Below are 22,890 nucleotides of genomic sequence, written 5' to 3'. Positions count from 1 at the left end.
TTTTATACTGTATTTATTAGTGTACTAAACTCCACTTTGTATTTATTTACTGTGTACTAAACTCCACTGTTATACTGCAATTGCCTGCTACACTGTGCCTGTAAAATCAAATTTAATTGCTGTTTTCACTGTTTTGCAAGCTTTTTGTTTCCACTGTTTAAGTATTTACTGGTATTTTGTCACTGTTTTAAAGCTATCTGTTTTGTCTGCTTTGGTTTTCCCACCAAGCAGTACTTAATTAACTGACCTGTTAAATGTTTAACTCATTCTTTAGAGCCTCCTAGCTGATATTCTGCTGTTTAAAACATTTTTATTTCAGTGTCTCACTGCTGTTTTTCTGCTGTGTTAAACATTCTCTAGTGTTTCCCGCTGAAACCAGGGTAGCTAGTAGCTGTAGCATAGCCCAGATCCAGGCTTACTGTTTCTGGAACTGCTTGTAATGGTTTGTTTGTTCTGAGCAAATTTTCCAGGCCATCTTGAATTGGAAGAGACCTGTCTGCATTTTTGTGAGATAACTGTGTTGATTGGGACCTCACTGGTACAGAAAGGCCTGTCTAAGGCTTGGAATAAGCATCCTCATTGGTCCTTCTGAATTTTGTTAGTGTTTTTTTTTTTTTTTTTTTTAAGTTTTTAGCTTCTGGTATTTAGGCCCTGCATCTGAGTAGGTTTCTGCTTGTTTGCTTGTCACACAGCACCACACACTGCCGCGTAACTGTGTGCCAAAGCCAGACAATTAAATTCAACAAATTTTTCCTTAAAACCTAGGCAGAAATACCATTCACCGAACTCTTCAGTGATCATTTCTGCAAAGCCACCCCTAGTGACAATAGTTTTCAACTTAGCATTTTGGACAGTTAGACTACCCTTGTTTCTCCTGCCAACCTTGTTGACTTGGGTCTCTTGAGGCAGTGTAGCAATTGCCTCATATACACAGACAATCCTCTACTAATAACACATTCTCGTACAGAGTGCGAGAGATGTATTTACAACAAGAATCTAGAATCCATGCTCTCTCTCACTCAAAACAGTAATACAGAGAAGGTTGTCAACTTACCCACCACTACATATTCACATAGTACCTACTCATACACATACTACTATTGATACACATAGCACGTCAAACACGTAAATTCACATATGCGGAGGTTCTCTTGAAAAACTTATTGAAACACAACAGACCTGCAAAACACAAGTCTGCTACAGCTAACACAGTCTCCACAGTACCCATGACACATAGCAATACCAGTGTGTCACCCCCCAGGCCCATAAGGCATAACACTCAAAAAACAACTTTTCTTGATATTGGAGACTCAGTAGTGAGACACACAGATGTCCTGCTCACCAGGTTGGACAAGGAAAATGTCAGAATCAGCTACCTGTCTGGTGCAAGGATTCGCCAATTCACACATGAATTTAGGTCTCTCAGCAACAAGTACCTCATGACTCTGTCATAGTTCATGTTGGTGTGAATGACCTGAGATGTACCTCACTGTACTATATGAAAAGAAACATGGTCAAGCTCTCTGAGTATGTATCCCAGGCAGATATGTCCCTAGCCTTGAGCAGCATACTACCCTCACCTACAATGATGCCGCAGTATAAACAAAAAATGATTGAGTTCATTAAATGGCTTAGTTTTTGGCATCACTCCAAGGGGATCTAGTTCCTGTCTGACTGGGAAGCCATGGTCGACAAACCTTGCTGCTTTGCCAGAGGCAGTTTGCACCTGGCACCCCTAGGCTTTTGGTTGCTGGTAATTCTCTTGCCTCCCCCATAGTGCCTTTTTTAGGCAAGGTCTAGCAAACATTACCAACATGAAATTAACCAATCAGAACAAAATAAGGGTCATGCTGCTAAATGTTAGCAGCTTAAACCAAAAGCTGCACTCCATGGAAGCACTTCTATCACTAGAAGATGCAGATGTCTGTGCAGTCACAGAAACCTGGTTTAAGGCCTCAGAGAGTACCCTGGCCCTGCAAGGCTACAATGCCTTCCACACCTTTAGACCACAAAATAAATGTGAAAAGCAAAGGAGGTGGTGTTTCAATCTATATTAGACATAAATTCAACTCCAGTTGAGTTAGACTGGAAAACTCAAATGAGTTACTCCAGGTGCAGGTTATGCTGGGTAAGACCATCATTCAAGTCCTAGTCAGTTATAGATGCCCCTCTATGGGTCATGACACCCTCAAAGCCTACTTAACCAAACAGAAAACAATCCAAATTTTACCAAACACAATGGTTATGGGGGATTTCAATTATCCCACCATCAGCTGGCAAACCTACTCTAGACCAAACTTGCTAGCACAAAAGTTCCTCAACTTTGTGAATTCAATTGCCCTGGAGCAAATTGTCTATACCTCAACAAGAGGAGCAAACATTCTAGATCTGGTCCTCACCAACATGCCAAACAGGTACACTGCTGCAGCTGGTGGACCCTCATTAGTTAAAACTGACCACAGATCAGTCACCTTCAAACTGGCACTAACACTAGAACTCACAAAGGGTGAAATCAAATGAAAAAACTTCACCAAGGCAAACTATAACCTCCTAGGTGAAGGTATAAATGTATTTCAAGCCCCACCCCAAGCTGAAAGTTTTAACTACACCAAAGCTTACACTAAAGCCCTGTACAATCACTTGCATAAGTGTATAAACCTGGGTGTACCAGACAGAATCAAATCCAGAGCCCCAAGTAAAATCAAGCTGCCATGGTGGACTTCCAGCATCAACAAACTCTACAATAAATGCAAAAGGTTGCTGTCCAGGAAAGCAAAGAGAAGGACCCAGCAATAGAAAAGCACCATCCAAAGCCTTAACAGGCAAATAAGACAAATTGTCAAATCCTCCAAGAGCTCCTTTGAAAGAAACTTAGCAAGTACTGCCAAGGATAACCATAAGGCATTTTACTGCCATGTATGTAACCTAAAGGGTAGGACCCAAGCATGTGCAGAACTGGTGGCCAACGGTATCACACACACTGACCCCACAGAAATAGCAAACCTGATTTGGTGAAAATGTATTTATTTATTATTTATTTATTTATTTTACATTTGTTAACCGGGAAATTCCAACTGGACCAGGTCCATTTTCAGCGGAGGCCAGGGGAGAAAAGCTCCAACATCAAGTTATATCCATTATCCCCTCCTAACTTACAACAAACCCTCCCCAACCCCCCCCCCCCACCTTACATATCTGAAGAGCAGGTCCTCAAAGCCCTGTCCAAGGCAAAGAACACAGCGTCTATAGGACCAGATGACATCACAGGCTGTCTTCTAAACAGGCTAAAATATGAACTAGCATCACCATTAACTACCCTTTACAATCATAGCCTAACCACAGGCTTTGTTCCTGCGGAATGGAGAACAGCTACAGTTATTCCCCTCCACAAAGGTGGGCTTGCAACAGACCCAGGCAATTACAGAGCCATAAGCCTGACCAGCCTCATCTGTAAGGCTATGGAATGTATCATTATGGACCTCATAAATAAAGACAAGGGTGACCTCCAAACCCTGGATCCTACTCAAGTCAGCTTCGTAAAGGGCAGATCCTGCCTGTTAAATCTCATGGATTTCTTTGAAAGTGTGACCAAGGCCATTGATGAGGGCAAATCTCTGCATCCATCATACCACGACTTGGCAAAGGTTTTCAACACAATCACACATTCAGGCATTACTGATAAACAGCAAACTGAATGTAAACCCCTTTGTTGTAAGATGGGTTGCCGGCTGGCTCACAAACCAGGCACACACTATCCAAGTGGGTGACTCCACTTCAGTCAGCAGACCTGATACCACTGGGGTGTCACAGGGGTCAGTGCTGGGCCCCCTACTGTTTGGTATATACTTCTCAGAAGTTCAGGTCAAAACTAAAGGGTTGTGGCTGACCAAGACTGCAGATGACTGCAAACTAGGTGTAATCAATGAATCCCCAAATTAAGTCACTTTAGTCCAGGAGGGTCTCACGCAGACCAATGACTGGTGTATTAGTCATGGTCTCAAACTGAATGCAGAGAAATGCATCATCATTACCTTCAGCACAGTGTCCCTTCACACTATCAAATCAACAACAATACCCTAAGTACCTACAAAGTGGTAAAAGACATGGGATCACAAGCTGACAACGACCTTAACTTTGACCACCACATGTCTACCATTGTAAGGAAAGCTTTCCACTTAGTTCACTTGATTAGTAAAAGCATCACCTCAAGAGCAAAGAAAGTTATAACCTCCAAATACTCGGCACTTATCTGACCCATAATTGAGTATAATATGTACCATACTAAGCACCTGCAGCAATTAGAGAGACATCAGAGGTTTCTAACAAAGAAGATCAAAGGCATCCAGCACATGCCTTATATGGACCTGAATTGTTCCATCAGTTTTTTTAAATTTACCTTGGGAGGGTTTGGGAAAACATTAGACTTCCTGGATATTCATTTGGAACTACTTGATGACAGTTTTAGTTTCAGTAGTAGTATCCACAGGAAATCTACCTTTGTCATTCAGTACCTGCACAGGGACAGTCTTCACCCCCCACATATGAAAAGAGGGGTTGTCGAGGGACAACTTATAAGGTTGAGCCATTTGACTAGTGAAGATTCTGTTTTTGATGGTGATGTTAACAAACTGACTGGATTTTTTACAGCCAGGGGATATGATTTATTTTGGTTACGTAACATTGTTGCTGACTTTATAACTCTCAGAGACAGTTTAGCTAGTCCCATCTTGACAGGCAATTTCAGTGTGGCAAGTAGGGTGAATCAAAACAACAAGGTGTTTGAGCTAGCCTTCCCATTGCCCATTTCAGATGGAATGGACATTATTAGGCGTGTTATTAAGGAAAATTGGAAGGTGTTGTTTGGACATTCTGAATTGGTGAAAGGTATGTAACATAAGAAGTATACTTGAAAGTACTTCTAAGACATCACACAATGGGGTCAAAGACCCTGTTGGGACTTTTGCTTGTGGTCATTGCAGGCAATGTAGATACATAGCCAATTCAGATTCTGTTGAGTTGAAACATTTCAAGAAAGTTATTTGGGCAAAGGACAGGTTTACATGTGATTCTGTGGGAATTGTTTATCTCACAGTATGTAATTCTCGTACCAGTTTTTATGTTGGCAAGACCATCAGGTCACTAAGTAGAAGGATTTATGAACATGTGTTGGCAGTGAGAAACAAAGACAGGAATAATGCACTGGCACAACGTGTTTTATTATGTAACAATTTTAAGGAATTTATATTCTTTATTTTAGACAAAGTAGTCTGTGGTCCTTTGGTGGGTAATTTTAAAGCCTTATTAGAATACAGGAAAACTAAATGTCAGATAGCTTTAAGAGCAGACTACCCTCCAGGACTAAATGAAATATTAACATCAAGTGTTTTCTTCAGTTACAAAGGCTTTGATATAGTGAGCCAAGCTGTTCACAAAAATGGGCTTTATTTGATGAAACACTGTGTAGTAGTTTGTTATTGTTGACTATTATATACATACATTTTCATGTTTTTATACATATGCAATGTTAAAAAAAATTGTAGTGTATTTTTAAATTTTCATGACATCACAGTCGCTATTTAAATAATTTATTTGAAGCATTTTGTCATTGGATGATTTTTTGCACATGACAAGTATTTAAAGGGTGGTTTCAAGTTTTTGTATTTATTCTGATGAAGTCCATGGTGTTTTATTAAATTAATAAACGCTTACAAGTTTTGTGGTCCAGTTCCTTCCTGGTCTTTGGTTTGCTGCTTTTTCATTTTTACTTTGTTCTTTGAAGTTGTTTAGCAGTTTTTAGTGTGATAATTAAACATACTGTGCATGAAGCTGCTTTTCATAAAGTGCAGTACAATGACATACTATTTTAGCCCTCAAGACACTTGTGTTTAAATATAATCACTTTGATGAAGTCTTTTCTTTCATGTTTTAGTTTTGCTGAAATTTATATTATTTGCTGTCTGCTAATATCATGTTTTCAATTCTTACTTTTTTAATTGAATTTGTAGTGTCATTAAGCATCCTTTCTATAAATAAAGCTTCCTTGCTTAGCAGTACATTTCTCTAACATACTGGAAAATTACTTTGTGAGTTTGACTGCATTAGGAATAGTGATGCTTTATCAACAAATACTTAAAATCACATTATATTTCCTCTTTTTTCCTCACAGGCAAGTAACCACAGTACATTCCTCATATATTGAAGAAAAAAGCTAAGAAAATGCTAACTGATTAAACATTACTCAGTAATGGAATCATTTGCCACTGAAAAGTTTTCATTGATAGTGCTGGGCATTTTGCTTCTCTTGTCATCCTTTTCCATTGAACAGGTCACCAAGAAATGTGAAATTTTCACTGCAGAGTATCAAAAACTAACTCGAGGCTTCAGACCATGGTGTAATGAGTTCCAGAAAAGAGACTTCAAGCTATATGCCATCTGTGATAATATTAAGGACATTGTCAGAGACCTCCAAGAGGTACCATTGAAGACAGATACTATCTGCATAAGAGTACATTCCAAAACTGTTCCTCCAGGTGCATTTTCTCATTTATCTCACCTTATTGCTATTTACCTAGGGGGTGGTTTTCAGGTACTGCCTGGTGCATTTAAAGAGTTACAGTATCTGGAAGTTCTGTGGTTAGAAAACATTGATAACCATGATATCTCTTTTAGAAGCAATTCATTTCTTGGACTAGAGTCCCTAAAAGAGCTCCGACTCAGTCAGATCCCATTTGCTGGTATTAATTGCTCAATCCTGAACTCCTTGCATCAACTGGAAAGTTTAATTTTCTATAAGAATAATATAACAAAATTATCACAAGTTACAAGTGAGATTAGTATGCTACAAAGGTTGAAAAACTTATCTATCATTGCTAACTACATTAGTACTATTGATGAAAATGATTGTTTGTTCAAAACACATTTCTCTTCCAGTGAAGTAAATAAATATGGAAACAATATTTCATTCCTTGATATTTCTTTAAACCCTTTATCAATAATTAAGTCAAACTCCCTCTGTGACTTCCCTTATTTGTCTGTTTTCAGGGTTGATGAAGCTTTATTTCCAGTTCATCAGCTGTACCAGTCAGGCATACAAAGAATAGAAACTCTTTCAATGCAAAAAATTCAAATATATGTCAAACTGAAAGATATATTCGAGCTTGCATTCTATTTTCATGTCACTGAGCTAGTAATGGACAAATGTTACATAAGTGAGGAAAGACCAGCTGGATCAATTCCTTTAAGACTTAGAAGACTCAACCTATCATTTAATTTAATAGCCAGCTTGACCTGGAAATTGATGAACAAGCTTTTGTACCTACAACGGCTTCTTGTGTCTAACAACAGGATTAATTTTCTGGAACCTTGTCATAATTATACAAATTTAACATTTGGTCTAATTGACCTGGATCTTGCTTCAAATTATATCAGCATCATCCGGACCAAGCAATTCCACTGCTTGGGAAGTCTTGAAACCCTTCTTTTAAACAATAACATCATTTCTATAATTGAAGATTCTGCATTTGAGGGACTGGATAAACTAAGCCTGCTGAATCTTGAAAACAATAATGTTGCTCAACTAGGAATGTATAGTTTTCTTGGACTATATAACCTGAAGAATCTGAGTTTGTACTATAATATAATTCAAGAGATTAATCCATGGACGTTTCATGACTTACACCAACTTCAAGAAATCAAGTTGAGTTTTAATGGGGACATATTTTCTATAAACTGGCTGTACGATATCAAAACACATCTTCAAAACATGTTAATCAAAACATTTGTCTCATCCATTACATTGGAGGCTAATGTTTTCAAGCTTTTACCTGTACTGAGCACATTGGAGGTTGATGGTAAAAACATAATTTTAGATGACTGTAATGCATTTCCGTTCACAAAAATTCATTCACTACAAGTTTGGAATAACATACATTTAATGTGTTTGCTTCCTGAGACTTCATCTGCACTGCCATATTTCATGGAACTTGAGAGCCTAAGTTATGGTTCTGTCCTCTCTGATAAACATCATATCACAGCACTGAGCTCTAACAGAAGTTATCTAAAAAAATTAAAGTACTTGCACTTACAAGAGCTTAATGGGGTTGATGAAAGTTCCGAGTTAGTCTATGATAATCTATTCCATGGTCTTACCAAGTTGGAATATTTGTATCTAATAAACACAGATATATCATATTTCACAGTGAACATGTTTAAGGATTTGTCTTCCCTCAGAATGTTTGTTGTAAATGATCAGTTTATTGAAGAGCTACAAGAAGGCCTCTTTAATAATCTGAAAAATATAGAATATGTTTACTTCATGGATGTTGGTATTAAATGCAACTGTAGGATGTCATGGGTAGTTGAATGGATGGCTACAAACCCTCAAGTTCATGTGACTGATTTCTTTAAGCAGAAATGCATTGTAGGGACTTCATCCTTTGAACTTCTGTATTTCTTTAATCGACAGTGCCCAGAAAAGCTGGAACAAATAATGTTTATGTCAACCTTCTTTGTCACATTGTTTATAATTCTAACTGCAATGTTATATGAAAATGTATGGTGGTACCTTCTTTATTTAAGATATACATGGATGGCTATGATTAAGCATGGCAAACACAAGCAGGGCAGAGATAAGTATGAATATGATGCGTTTGTGTCATACAGCAGCTATGATGACTGGTGGGTAGTAAACCAGCTTCTCCCAAACCTGGAAGAGAAAGGCCCACCCTATTTTTCAGTTTGTTTACACAATAGGGACTTTGTTGCAGGTAAGACTATTGTGGACAACATAGTAAACAGTATTAACACAAGTCGGTGGACCTTGTGTCTTCTTACCCACAATTATTTGAAGAGTCACTGGTGTTTCTGGGAAATGAAAATGGCTACTTATAGTCTCATTAATGAAAGTAGAGACTTTCTACTTATTGTACTTTTGGAGAAGATCTCCTTAGACGAATTGTCTTACTACCACAAACTAGCAAAACTCTTGAAGAAAAAAACATATCTGGAATGGCCAGAAGACGTAAAGGACCAACAGCTATTCTGGGCAAGGTTACGAAAAACGATTGCAGACTCTGACTGAAGTAATGTCAGTACTATTTTAAACTCCTGAGTGGCTGTTATCTTGTTATGTAGTTTTCAATATGTAAATTCATGTCTTTTTATCTAAGCTACAGTTTAGCTGCCAGATTACAGAGACTTATTTACTGGCTAGCACTGCCTATTTTTTTTTTAAGTTTTGTTTTATTTTATTTGGAAAGCACATACAGCTTGCAAAAACATCAGTCATCAATGCATTAAAGACTTCCTCCCATAGCAATTAAATGTACTTCTTTCATTCTTCTGTATGAAAGGTTAGTCATCTAGGACATAAATCTAGTCATTTGGAAGACTGTAGTGTCAGTTGTACACAGAGTGGTAAAGTACATACGTTTTTGCTATGATTATACCTGGAATAGAAAATACATCCCAGTGTAAGGTGACTGTAGTTTGACTTATGGAAATTGCACAAGCATGTTAACTCTGTTTAGATTGGAGACTCAGAGAGATCTTCACCAGACACTTACTATTCCAAAAGGTAGAATTAATATGCAGGGAGAGCCTAGTGAGAAGAAGAACACCTCTTCCAGCATGCACTCCATGCACTGATACTGAAATACTTTGTGGAACCACCATTTCCTTTTCCCTCACTAACAATGTGCCCCTAAAATGCTACAGTTAGCAAGCATAAAAAATAGAACTAAAGCAAGTAACTGCAGAAGTTGTTACATAGACGTGTGTGTGTGTGTGTGTGTGTGTGTGTGGGGGGGGGGTCTGTGTGTGGGGGTCAGTCTGCCTATATGTGTATGTCTTGTAATGGTTTGGACTGCAGCTGACAGTAATAAGCTAAAATATATTATGGTGGCTATTATTTTGTATTAAATTATTCATTTGATCATAATCAGACATCTGAGCTGTGTATCACCAGAAGTGTGTGTGTGTGTGTGTGTGTGTGTGTGTGTGTGTGTGTGTGTGTGTGTGTGTGTGTGTGTGTGTGTGTGTGTGTGTAAGAAGGAGAGTGTGTCGGGGAGTTGTACTAATTTGCAATGTGTCTGCCAGCAATGACCTAAAGTATATCTTCCTTCTGTTCCTTCTTTCTTCTCTTTCTCTTGCTTTTCTTTTCCCCTTTCCTTTCCCCCCTTCTCTAATTTGCCAAAGCACCAGATATTTCTCCTACATTAACTCTATTTTATCTCCCCCCAAATGCAAAATCTCTTTCCTTTCTTTTAGTCTTTTTCCATATTTTAAATGGGTAATATCTTTACCATTGATTATCACTATCAATTGTATTTTACTAGGTGTTTAATATCCTTCTTTTGTTTTCAATATTCGCCGTATATTTTTCTGATTTGACTTTATTTATCCTGTATGTTGATTCTCCTATTTCTTGTACTTTATTAATTGAACTATGTATGTGGAGCTTTTCTCCCTAGGCCCCCACTGAAAATTGGATTCATGCCCAGTTGGACTTTCCCAGTAAACAAAACACCAGATAAATAAATAAAGGATTGCTTCAGTCATTTGATCAGAATAAAACATCTGAAGAGTATATAGTCCATAAAGTGATTGTAATTGCTGGCCACATTTAATTGTGTGTGTGTGAGAAAGAGAGTATGTTAGGTAGTTTTAATCATTTGCAATGTATACGTCTGATAGCAATGATCTAAAGTACTTTTTGTATACATGTGTGTGCGCGTGTGTGTGTGTGTGTGTGTGTGTGTGTGTGTGTGTGTGTGTGTGTGTGTGTGTGTTTGCACATCTGAGTTTCTGTATATGTTTGAGAGACCTTCCTTGGGATTCAGAAGAGCTTACTATAGTGCAGAATATTTAAGGCAAAAGGTTTCCATTTCATTGTATGCCTTTCTGATTCAGAGGCCAGTCTTCCATTACAGTTTTCCACTGGCAGGGAAAATAGCATGAAGAGTAGTCGCAGAAACTGTATGCTAATACGTTAATTGAGGGGAGTAGGCAATTCTTGTGTGTGTGTGTGTGTGTGTGTGTGTGTGTGTGTGTGTGTGTGTGTGTGTGTGTGTGTGTGTGTGTGTGTATACGCGTCTAGATGGTTACACTATAGAATTTAGGTAGGTGGTGTTGACTCAGTGTGTGAGTTTGTGTGTGTATGCACATGTACTCATGTTATGTCTGGAGGGATGGGTACAGCATGGAATTTACATGTATGTATGCGTTTGTGCATGTGTGTGTGTGTGTGTGTGTGTGTGCATGTGTGTGTGTGTGTGTGTGTGTGTGTGTGTGTGTGTGTGTGTGTGTGTGTGTGTGTGTGCGCGTGTGTATGCTTATGTAAATACCTTGCTTCTACTGAAAGCTGGGATAAGGTCCAGTTCCCTATCACCCTGAACTGGAGTAATAAGGTAATTAGAAAATAAATTAATCAATGAATATCAGGTAACTGAAGTAGCCAGATTTAAACCATTCAATAATAGGAGGGACACACTTGACAGTAATACTAGTGAATTTTGAATCTTTACACTGTGATGCACTGATATACCTAGGGAATACTGGAAGCTTGCTGAGCATGGTGATGAATGCCTGTGTTGAACTTGGTACACAATGCAATAGTGCTTAGTAGATGTGGTAGCTATCAGCATTACTTTCTAATGTCAGGTATGTGGGACATCATGATTATTTGGCATGTGCACAGAATGAATCATCATACTTTACAAACATAAAACACATATTAGCTATGATACCAGACATGCATTCTTAAAGAGTAGTTTTATTTATTTATTTATTTAATTTTGTGGTGACCTCTAACTGGGAAGAGCTGAAAGAAGAAGATTGACATTTGTTTACTGGGAAAGTTCAACTGGGCCCTCCATACCCATTTTCAACAAAAGCTTGAGGAGAAATGCTCCATGTACAAGAATAAAATTTATATGAAAAATAATATTAAAATAAACTGACAAAAACTTACAATAATAATGCATCAGAGGTAGAAATCAAGCAATAATGTACAAACCAAGAAGAGATTTCATGAATTACAAGAAAAAGGCTTGGTAGATAATTATGTTTAAAGCTGGTGATATACCGCAAGTCTGTCAGGTAAATTAGGACAATCTGGGGGATTCAGTAAACTCCATGTAGGCTTTGCTCAGAGCCTACACAGAGTTTACATTTTAGCATGACAGTGTGTGGTGCGTGTCAATGTGCAATGCTATTAATGAGGCATGATGTACCTCATCTAGGTTTCATGGTTCACATCAATGCTGCTGGCTGTGAAACCTTGTAGGCGAAAGTGGATAGCAATTCTGTGTAAAGAAGAGCACCTACGGTGTACGGATTTGCGCAGAATGCCACAATGTTCACCAGGGATTTACAAATAGCTGTCATTCTGTTAGTGCAACACATCTGTACAGAGGCCATCAACTGAGAGGACAAATAAACAGTTGTTGTTGTCTTTCGGCTTTTCCCGGTTAGGGGTCGCCACAGCGGAACTCTGGTCCGCTAATGATTGGCAGTAGATTTTCACAAACGCTGAGCTGCCAGCTCAACATTCAACCTTCAGCGAAAGCACACCTATTTATGCATGTCTTTCGAACACCCACCCAACCGTAGGGAGGACATGCAGACTCCACACAGAAGGCACTCCCCACACTCCAGCCAAGAATCGAATGGGAGAACTTCTTGCTGTGAGGCAACAACGCTACCGCTGCACCACCGCAGCTGTTTAATAGGGACATATTTGATATAGATGTCACATATAAATGTGTTAGAATGTAACACTCTCAACCTCTTAGAGTGAGAAATGTGGACAACTCCATAAAAATGGGGGGACAAAGGGCCAGAAATAGGAACAGATGTTTAATATTATTTTAATATTTATTTTTTTTGGTTATAGAGTTTGTTAATTGTTGCTTAGAGCTCTGTTGAAACTGTTGTCTCACTGTTCTGAGAGACTGATCTGCAAATATACAGAGCTGAGTGTATTTTTTTGGTTTTAAAGTTTGTTGCTTAGATCTCTGTTGAAACCGTCCGTCCGTCCCCCCCCCCCCCCCATTTTCTGCCATGTCTTCAGTTGGTATAACTGGTTTTTACAGCTTGTGTGTTATCTAGCTCAAGGATCACTTAATTTGATCTGTTAGTAACAGCCTGCATTTAATTGCTGGAACCTGTGTTCTGAGAGACTGCCTTCCAGACTATCTGCAAATATACAGAGCTGAGTATATTTTTTTGGTTTTAAAATTTGTACTGTTAGTTGTTGCTTAGATCTCTGTTGAAACTGTTTTGTCCCACTCACCATCCCTATTTTTGGTTTGTTTAAATTTGGTGGTTTTTGCAGTTGCCCCGCCCCACACTAGATTTGATCTGGGGCACTCCCCCAGTCCCATATCTTTACCACATTCTACCTAATAAACTCTTTCTGCACTTGCTTTTAGTCCTTTTTAATTTAATTGCATTTTTTAAACTGTGTTTGGTCTAATATTGCTACATACTCAAGTGTGCTAACTTGCACTACATGTGAATTGTTTTTACTACTGTTTTTTCTACTTTTCCGTAAAAAAAAAACTAAACCTGTTTCCTACCTTTCCTGTAACTAGTGTTCCAGACACATATTTGCTGTATCCAGGGCTGTATGTAAGCTCCTGAGCCCCCCAAGCCTTTCTGTGTTGGAGGGAAGCCTTCTATCTTATCAGTGGGAGTGGTAAGCACTAGGTAACCTGTTTACCACATAAGGAGTGGTTCTGGCCCAGAAATTGTAGTTATTGGCCATCTGGGCAATCTCTTCCATCTCTCTCAACTTTCTGATTTGAAAGCCTGCATTTGCACTTGTTTCTGTCCTGTAACTCGTCTAGTGCAGATACAGATTCTTAGTTTTACCACTTAAATTTGCCTATTCATGCTCAGCACTTGTTCAGAACTTGTAAGTACTAAATAAGCTACTAATTACTATAGCACTCAATCTTCCTCATTACCTAGAAGAAAACAGTTTTGTACTTACTTTTCTCACTTGCTTAGAGCAAAACAGCTCTTGTACTCACTTTCCTAACTTATCTAAAGAAAAATAGTTTTTTATTCAGGCATGTCCAAAGGTCAGCTCCCAGTGTTCTCTCCGGTCTATCTGATGAATCTGGGCATATTGAGGCAATGTAGAAATTGCCTCATGTACACAGACAACCCTCTCCTCCTACCACCCAACACTACAACCTGTGAGAGATGCACTTATCTAGCCAAACTGGAGGTAAAGCTCTCTCCAACCAAAACTGAACTTGACAGTCATGAGGAGAAGGTAAACATTTGCACCACACCACACTCATCACATAGTCTCACACCACCAAAATCCACACATAGCAACACAAAAACATTTGCAGAGGCTCTCAATAATAATCTGTCTAAGCAACAGAGACTTCCAAAGTAGAAACGCAAGCAACCTCCATCCCCCAGCAGCACCCAAATGACACATAGCTCACAGACTGAGTGTGGCACTCAACCACAGCCAATAAGTCAAAACAATGTGCCCAACACACTAGTCATAGGTGACTCTATAGTCAGGCACACTGATGTCCCACTCACCAGGCTAAACAAGGAGAAGGTTACTGTCAGCTGCCTGTCAGGTGCTATGATCCACCACACAACCCATGCACTCAGGTCACTCCACAACAAGTACAAATATGACTGTCATTGTCCATGTTGGTGTGAATGACCTGAGACATACCTTCCTGGACTACATGAAAAAAGACATGGAAGAGCTCTCCGATCTTGTAGCCCAGGCAGGTATGAGCCTAGCCCTGAGTAGCATTCTGCCATCACCCAGAATGATACTGCAGTACATGGACAAAATGATTGACTTCAACAATTGGTTAAGCTTCTGGTGTCATTCTAAGGGGATCCAGTATCTGTCTGCTTGGGATGACATGGTCGGCAGACCACGATGTTTTGCCTCAGATGGCCTGCACCTGTCACCCCTGGGATTCTGGATACTGGCTAAGGCTCTTGCTGCCCCTATAGTGCCTTTTTTAGGCAAAGTTCAAATAACAAATTCACCACCATAACAGGAACAGGCAAGCAAAAACTGGGGGTAATGCTACTCAATGCTAGAAGTCTAAACCTCAAAATGCACTCACTCGAGGCACTCCTTAAAATGGAGAACATCGATATCTGTGCAGTGACTGAGACCTGGTTCAAGGCTCCAGACAGCACCCCTGCACTACCAGGCTATAACTCATACCACACTTTTCGACCATGTAACCTGGACCAAAACACCAAAGGCGGAGGTGTGTCCATATTCATTAAGTATATCCACACCTCCAGGCTAGTTGCTCAGCGTAATGCATCCGAGGTTATCCAAGTGCAACTAACTCTGGGCAAAACTGCTATCCAAACTGTAGCCTGCTACAGATCCCCCACCATGCCCCAGGATTCCCACTCCTCTTTTCTTGATGAACTGGAAAATATTAGGGTTCAACCAAACACCCTAATAATGGGTGACTTCAACTACCCCACCATTAACTGGGAAAACTACTCGTGGACCAACTCCTTAGCTCAATGCGTTGTGGAATTCATAAACTCCAATGCCCTGGATCAACCTATCCACACCCCCACCAGGGGCAACAATATCCAAGACCTAGTCATTACCAACATGAGTGACCGGTGTTCCACACCTGAAGTCAACTCCTCATTGGTCCGATCCGACCATAAGCTAATCACCCTTGATACCCACATCCCACCCCCACCCCCATTAAGGAAACCACAGTAAAAAATGTCTCCAAAGCCAACTTCATGCTTCTTAAGACAGAAGTGGTGAACTTCATGACACCCATGCAGATGGACAATACAGTTACAACTGCTGAATCCTACACAAATGCACTCTATAAACACTTACACAAGTGCATGGATCATGCTATCCCAAACAAAACCAAGATACTATCCTCCAAAAAAGGAAGTCAATCTGGTGGTCCTCTGCCATAAACAAACTGTAAAACAGAAGGAAGAAACTGTTGCAAAAAGAGAGTAAAATCTCATGAGTGGAGGAGCTCTCTGGTCAGCCTCAGTAAGAAGCTGAGATCCTTTATAAGATCCTCCAAAGCTAGCTACGAAAACAAAATCACCACAAATTCCAAGGACAACCACAAAGCATTCTATAGCTATATAAAGAATCTCAATGGCAACACCCAGATCTGCTCTGAATTACAACACAAAGGCACGAAAATTACAGAACCAACTGATATTGCCAACATCCTGGTAGATAGGTTCAGTACTAACTTTACCCCCCTCTCACCCCATAAAGGGCCCATATCTATACAGGAAGAATGCAGAGTCCCTGTAATCACAACTACGCAGGTAAAAGCTGCACTCTCTAAAGCCAAAAACACAGCATCCATAGGACCAGACAACATCCCAGGCTGCATTTTACATGAACTTCAGAATGAACTGGCTCCCCACTTAAGCACCATGTTCAATAATAGCCTCACATCAGGCTTTGTGCCCACTGAATGGCACACAGCAACAGTTATCCCACTCCACAAAGGGGGAGCCACCACTGATCCCGGGAACTATCACCCTATTAGCCTGATGAGCCTGGTCTGCAAGGCCATGGAACATATCATCATGGAACTCATAAACAAAGACATTGGTAACCTCCAAACTCTGGACCCCACCCAGTTCGGGTTTGTGAAAGGCAGATCATGCCTAATGAACCTGATCGACTTCTTTGAGGCAGTCACGAAAGCCGTAGATGAGGGTAAGGTGGTTCACACAGCCTATCTTGACCTCGCCAATGCTTTCGACACCATCCCCCATTCTGGAATTATAGCTAAACTCACTAAACTAGGTATAAATTCCTATGTCACAAGATGGGTTGCCAACTGGCTCACTGACAGAACCCACACTGTAAAAGTTGCAGACTCCAAATCTGACCTCAAAGCAGTGACAAGTGGAGTACCACAGGGTTCCATCCTGGGACCTCTCCTGTTTGGTATAACATGGCTAACACAGAAGGCCTCTGGCTAATAAAGTTCGCAGATGACTGCAAGCTAGGAGCCATAGTCAAGTCCCCAAATGATGTGGATATCCTACAGAAGGGTCTCGCTGAGACAGATGCCTGGTGTCAGAGCCATGGCCTCAAGCTCAATGCCAAAACGTGCATTGTCATCCCCTTTGGTAAAAACTCTGTACCCATGAACTACACATAGGTAGCAATCTACTTAACACTGAATGCGTGATAAGAGACCTTGGGACCCAGGTGGACAGTAGTCTCTCCTTTGATAGTCACATCGCCACAGTAGTCAGGAAGTCCTTCTACGTGGCACACCTCATCATAAAAGGGCTCTCATCCAGGAAAAAAGAGGTCATTGTTCCCCTCTATTCGACACTCATTAGACCCACTATAGAGTACAACGCCCCTTTTGGAATGTACCTCACAAGACATCTGCAGCAGCTGGAAAGGCCACAGAAGTACCTCACAAAGAGGATTACTGGCCTCAAACAAATGCCCTACACTGACCGCCTCAAAAAACTCCAGCTTTACTCAGTAGCATATCGCCTACTCCGAGGTGATTTCTGCCTAACATATAAAGCTATGTCAAACCCAGAATTGTTGTACATGCTACACCTAAAGAAATCCCAATCCCTCCGAGCTACACGCTCTAGGGACCTAAACCTTGTCACCACAATAAACAGGACATGCTGGAGGGAAAGATTCCTGACCCAGAGACTTTCCATACTCTGGAACAGGCTACCCATCTATGTCAAGCAAAGTTCTTCATTAGCACTCTTCAAGAAAAATCTTGATGAGTGGATGGGAAATAGGAAATACACCCCGGGGATCACTTCTGTGTCTCTGCTCGACAGTGGCACAGGAAAATAACTTTCTTGGGTGGCGTAAGCCAAGGAACCTTGTTGGCTAGGCTTACATAGGCCCTTGGGACGATAGCCTAGTACCTACCTATGAACCTATGAATATTGCACTTCCAAATATAGGAAGTTGATAGAATATATAGATTGTACATTAGCATGAACTTTCTGAAAAGCATAAAGTTTGAAATGCAAATGTCAGTCATCAGTTTCTGACTGCACTCTGCAATGACATGCCAATGATTTGCCGGGAAAAAATGTTAGGAGGAAAAGATCACAAATATGACACAAAGACTCCACATTCTGCGCAGATCAGGACAGTTAAGCAGTATACTCTCAAATATATGTATTATTGAGTCAGTCAGTCCAAAGATCATCCCAATGATATGGCAGAAAACTACATATTTGATAAGGAAAACATCTGGACATCCTGGGAATATCAGGACAGTTGAGAGGTATGCATGTGAAGTACATAGTCCAAACACAGTACAGGATAGTGTACCTACACTGCAGAGTATTGTGATATCCCATTCCTGGCATACTGTACTGAAGCTGGGTTAGTGATCTGTAACAGGACATGAGACTGCCATGTAAAATGATCACTCAGGGAAAGTGTGTGTATTGAATAGGGACACACAGATGAATTGTAGGAATGAACACATGGAAAGAGTACAGGTGAAACTCCTACATGTACAGCTGAGCAGGGCATGTCAATTGAAGATGACTGTAGCAGCAACACCAAACACATATCCATATGGTACAGTATGGATTGCACAGTGAAAATGTGTTGTCTGTGACTGTCACACAAGGTGACATAACAATGGGGAGGTTGTGTGTGTGAAATAAGCATTCTTACATGAATAATGCAGAAGACATCTATCAGGGATCTTGCATACAACTGAGATAGTGTGCATATTGGGAATTTATGCAAACTGTTATAATTGAATATGAGTGTACTGTCAGCACAGGTCTCTAGCAAAGTGGCCACAGGTAAAGGATCATGGTAAACATTACAAGAACCAACCACAATCATGGACAATATCAGAATAATACCACCACTAATCCCATGCCTGTGACATAACAAGTGTGATGTGGAGTGATAGCAGGTGAGCCTGCACACACACACACACACACACACTTGACAACTATTATGATACATCCAAACTCTATGAAGGTAACCATTCACACTGTCCTGGTACTGTTAATATCTGCAGGAGTTAGGAGGAACACTGCTATACCTGTATGTGACAGTATGGGCAATACAGGCAAGTTGCCTTGTGTGCATGGAATATATCTGTGGCACAATCCATACTGGCACAAATGATATACATGCCATTAATGTTGTCAAGCACCTATGTATGCAGTGAGTGCATAAACTGAACAGATAGCACACATGCATCTGATGTAACAACTCTCTAAGGCAAAGAACAATGCATCAGTAGACATAGACAATATCCCAGGAAGCCTTCTAAATAGCATGAAACATGACCTATCAGGCTGTCTGGAATTGCTGTTTAACAGCATCCTCCAAATATGCTTCATACCTCATGAACGGAGAACAGAAACAGTCATCCCCCTGCACAAATGTGGGCCATCTACAGAACCTGGACATTACAGAACCATAAATCTCACTTGTCTTATATGTAAAGCCATGGAAATGATCACTAGTGATATAGGACACCTCCAGACACTGGACCCAGCCCAGTTTGATTTCATTAAGGGCATGTCATGCCTACTCAACCTGGTAGACTTCTTTGAGAAAATCACCCAAGCAATACATGACGGCAAAATGGTTCACACTGCATTGACATGGCCAAGGCATTTGACATAATACCCAACTCGGGCATTGTTGACAAACTCAAGAGGTTAGGCACAGACCCATGTGTCACCCTTGGATAGCCAACTGGCTCACAGACAGGACCAAGGTAGTTAGAATTGGGAGTCCGCCTCTACAAAGAGGCTAGTCACAAGTGGAATCCCTCAGGGATCGGTCCTTGGACTGCTTGTTTTTGGATTTTACTTTTCTGAAGTCAAGGCCAATGTCAATGGTCTCTGGCTGACTAAATTTGCAGATGATTGCTAATTAGGAGCTGTCACTTAATCCTACACTGACACATATGTTCTTCAGGAAGGGTTGACAAAGACAAGCAACTGGTGTCAAAGCCATGGACTAAAACTAAATTCCAAGAAATGCATAATAGAATCCTTTGGGAAGTCATCCAACCCTGTTAACTATCATATTGACAACACACCACTTAGAGTTGACCCAGTAGCCAGAGACTTAGAAACACATATACACAATAATCTAGCCTTTGACCATCACATGTCTACAGTAGTGAGGAAATCATTCTATGTTTAGCAACTAATAAACAAATGTCCAACTTATAAACATCTAAGTCGAAGGAAGTTATTGTTCCACTGTATTCACCATTCATCAGACCTCTCATTGAGTACAGTGCCCCATTTTCTATGTACCTAACCAGACATATACAACAACTGGAATGTCCACTGTGGATCCTCACTAAAAGAATACAGGGCGTGCATAAAATGTTCTATGCAGACTGCCTCAAGGCCCTATTCCTGTATTCTGTCTCCTACAGGCTTTTGAGTGGATATCTACGTTTGGCATGCAGAGCATTGTCATACCCCACTCTGATGAACCATCTGCATATCCATAAATCAAGCAGCACCAGAATTACCCATTCTAAAGACTCAAACCTTGCCTGTGATATAAATAGTACCTGCTGGAGACACAGGTATGCATCCAAGAGACTACCCTGTCTCTGGAATGAACAGGCTCCCCAGCCATGTGATTAAGAGTTCCTCCCTAACCCAATTTAAGTGCAACTTGGACAATTGGATGGGGAACAGGAAAGATGTCCCTGACTTGGCACCTATGTCTGTAATGGACACAGGCAACCTGTAAGTGGTTCATCTCCCATGCCCCTGCTTGTAAATGTTTTATTTCCCAAGCCCCTGCTTACACTTATCAAGGGTATCAGAACTTGTCAGAGATTTGGGATGCATGGCTATGCTTAAAAAGGCCCTTGTGGTTGTTAGCCTGGTAAAAATATATGAACCTATTGGTGTTCTGCACCATCAGACAGTCATGTATATTCCCCAGAAAGAATACCTTGGTATGGCCAATAAGCTGTGTGACAGTGTACTGTGACGTAGGTGGTACACTTCAGTTACACATCACTGGAAGATGTGTAGGGAGGTACATGAAGAAGGGTGTATTGTACACAGTTACTGGTGTGATGAAGTCTGAGAACCATGAAGTTATTATGGCCTCTGATGTGCATGTCCTTCACATGCCCAGTATTTGTGTTACATTCAAGGGAATAGTCAGCGCTGTAACCACATGCTGGTGAATGTACCACTTAGCCTCTACTCCAGGACACAGGTCACATACCCATTGGTCTGATTATAGGGTGTGATGTCCACATTATACTTGGGTGGTGTGTCTGTTTCTTGATTCAACAAATCACTCCATGTGTCTCGTCAATGCAGGTGTTGTCATGGCTGTGGCAACAGTCTTTGGTATGTGTTGATACTGTCTGTATTATACTTATATCACAGTTGGAGTCAATGATTGCCCACATACTGTAGTCCTTCAGGCAGCTGAATGGACGCAGCATGTGTACGTCATCTGTGATGTCCATCACTAAACTAATGAGCAGGTAAGGGCCTAGCAAACACCCCTGATGTACCGACCTGATCAATGGACCCGAGATATATGTCATGTCACACATTTCAGCATAGTGAGATGCCATGTATGTCATACAGTAGTCTACTCATTTGGTGATATAGCTGTTTATAGCCAGATATAACAGTGTTGATTGAATACCTCAGTATGGATTTTTGTCAAATGCCTTGACCTGTTCAAGTTCCACAAGATGATACTGTTGTCATCATGCATGCCCTCAATGACCCCTTTGAGAACCTCTATCAGATGTAACAAACTTGATGTAGCTGTAACCACTCACACAGGTCTGTTGCACACATCTGGAATATTACTAGTGTACATGTAGAAGAGGTCATTGTTGACATGTTGGTCTACCTCACAGTCTAGGAGAGTCAGGATGTCCCTATACATGCATGCATCAGGCACTGCCCCCCCCCCCAATCAGGTGGATGCATGTTGATGTACACCCTTGTATGAGAACATAAACCATGTGGAGGGTGTATTGAACTGTGTATTCAACTGTATCAGGAAGGTGTATGTGCTGGGTCATGCCATAGGTGATCGGTGATGTTATCACAGCACATGGATTTCATGTGACAGGAATGGATGAAGGTAAGATAGTGCATACTGCCTATGTGATCTCGCCTAGGGTTTTGACACAAACACATGCAGGTAACATTGAGGAAACCCTCAAGCTGAGGAATAAACCCTGGGTTTATATCACAAGATCGAAACGTGATAACATCGAATGCAAGAACATTGAACTGGTAACCGCGAAAACCCCAAAACTCCGAAAACTGAAAACAGCAAATTTTTTCCCTGGGGAAAAAAATTGCTGTTCCAGCACAAAACACACAAACACTACAAACTATGTCTAATGTGGGGGGCTTTGCCCCCCCCCACACCCCCCAACATGGGGGCTGTGCCCCCCACACACCCCTACTTAAATATACCAAGTCCAAGATCACACCACAGTGGAGGAAATAGCAAAGCCACAGAAACAGCCCACCAAATTCTTTCCCTGGGAAAGAATTTGATGTTCACAGCTTTCTGAGTTTTGTGTTTTCGCTGTTACCAGTTTGATGTTCTTGCGTTCGATGTTATCATGTTTCAATCTTGTGATATACACCCATAAACCCTATGTCAGTTGTTGAGTAAACAACCAGCTCACTGACAAAACACATCATGTGAAAGTTGGTGATGAATCAACCTATACCAGTAAAGCTATCACCACTCACAAACTTCAGGGATCTATGCTTGTGGACTGTATTTCTCGACAGTTCAGGCTAAAGTATGTGGCCTTTGGCTTACCAGGTTTGCCAATTCTTGCATATTGTGAGCAATCATTGAGTCTACCA

The 22,890-nt window shown here is 40.6% G+C and overlaps 1 protein-coding gene across 1 annotated transcript; it reads left to right on the top strand.

The window, feature by feature from the left end:
• Positions 1–6,029: 6,029 nt before the first annotated feature.
• On the top strand, positions 6,030–9,295 carry LOC122799923 (toll-like receptor 13). Its single transcript, XM_044069325.1, has one exon. It carries the CDS (start codon positions 6,245–6,247, stop codon positions 9,077–9,079), a length of 2,835 nt encoding a protein of 944 aa, XP_043925260.1. The 5' UTR covers positions 6,030–6,244; the 3' UTR covers positions 9,080–9,295.
• Positions 9,296–22,890: the final 13,595 nt, after the last annotated feature.

This window comes from Protopterus annectens, chromosome 4.part0, assembly GCF_019279795.1.
Source record: "Protopterus annectens isolate FY-2018-M chromosome 4.part0, PAN1.0, whole genome shotgun sequence".
NCBI lineage: Eukaryota > Metazoa > Chordata > Ceratodontiformes > Protopteridae > Protopterus > Protopterus annectens.
Note: the sequence above shows the minus strand (reverse complement) of the source record. Positions and strands in the feature narration are given on the sequence as shown.

What these genes read in the sequence shown, in the direction of transcription:
- LOC122799923 (XM_044069325.1), top strand. Translation starts at nt 6,245, where the DNA reads ATGGAATCATTTGCCACTGAAAAGTTTTCATTGATAGTGCTGGGCATT.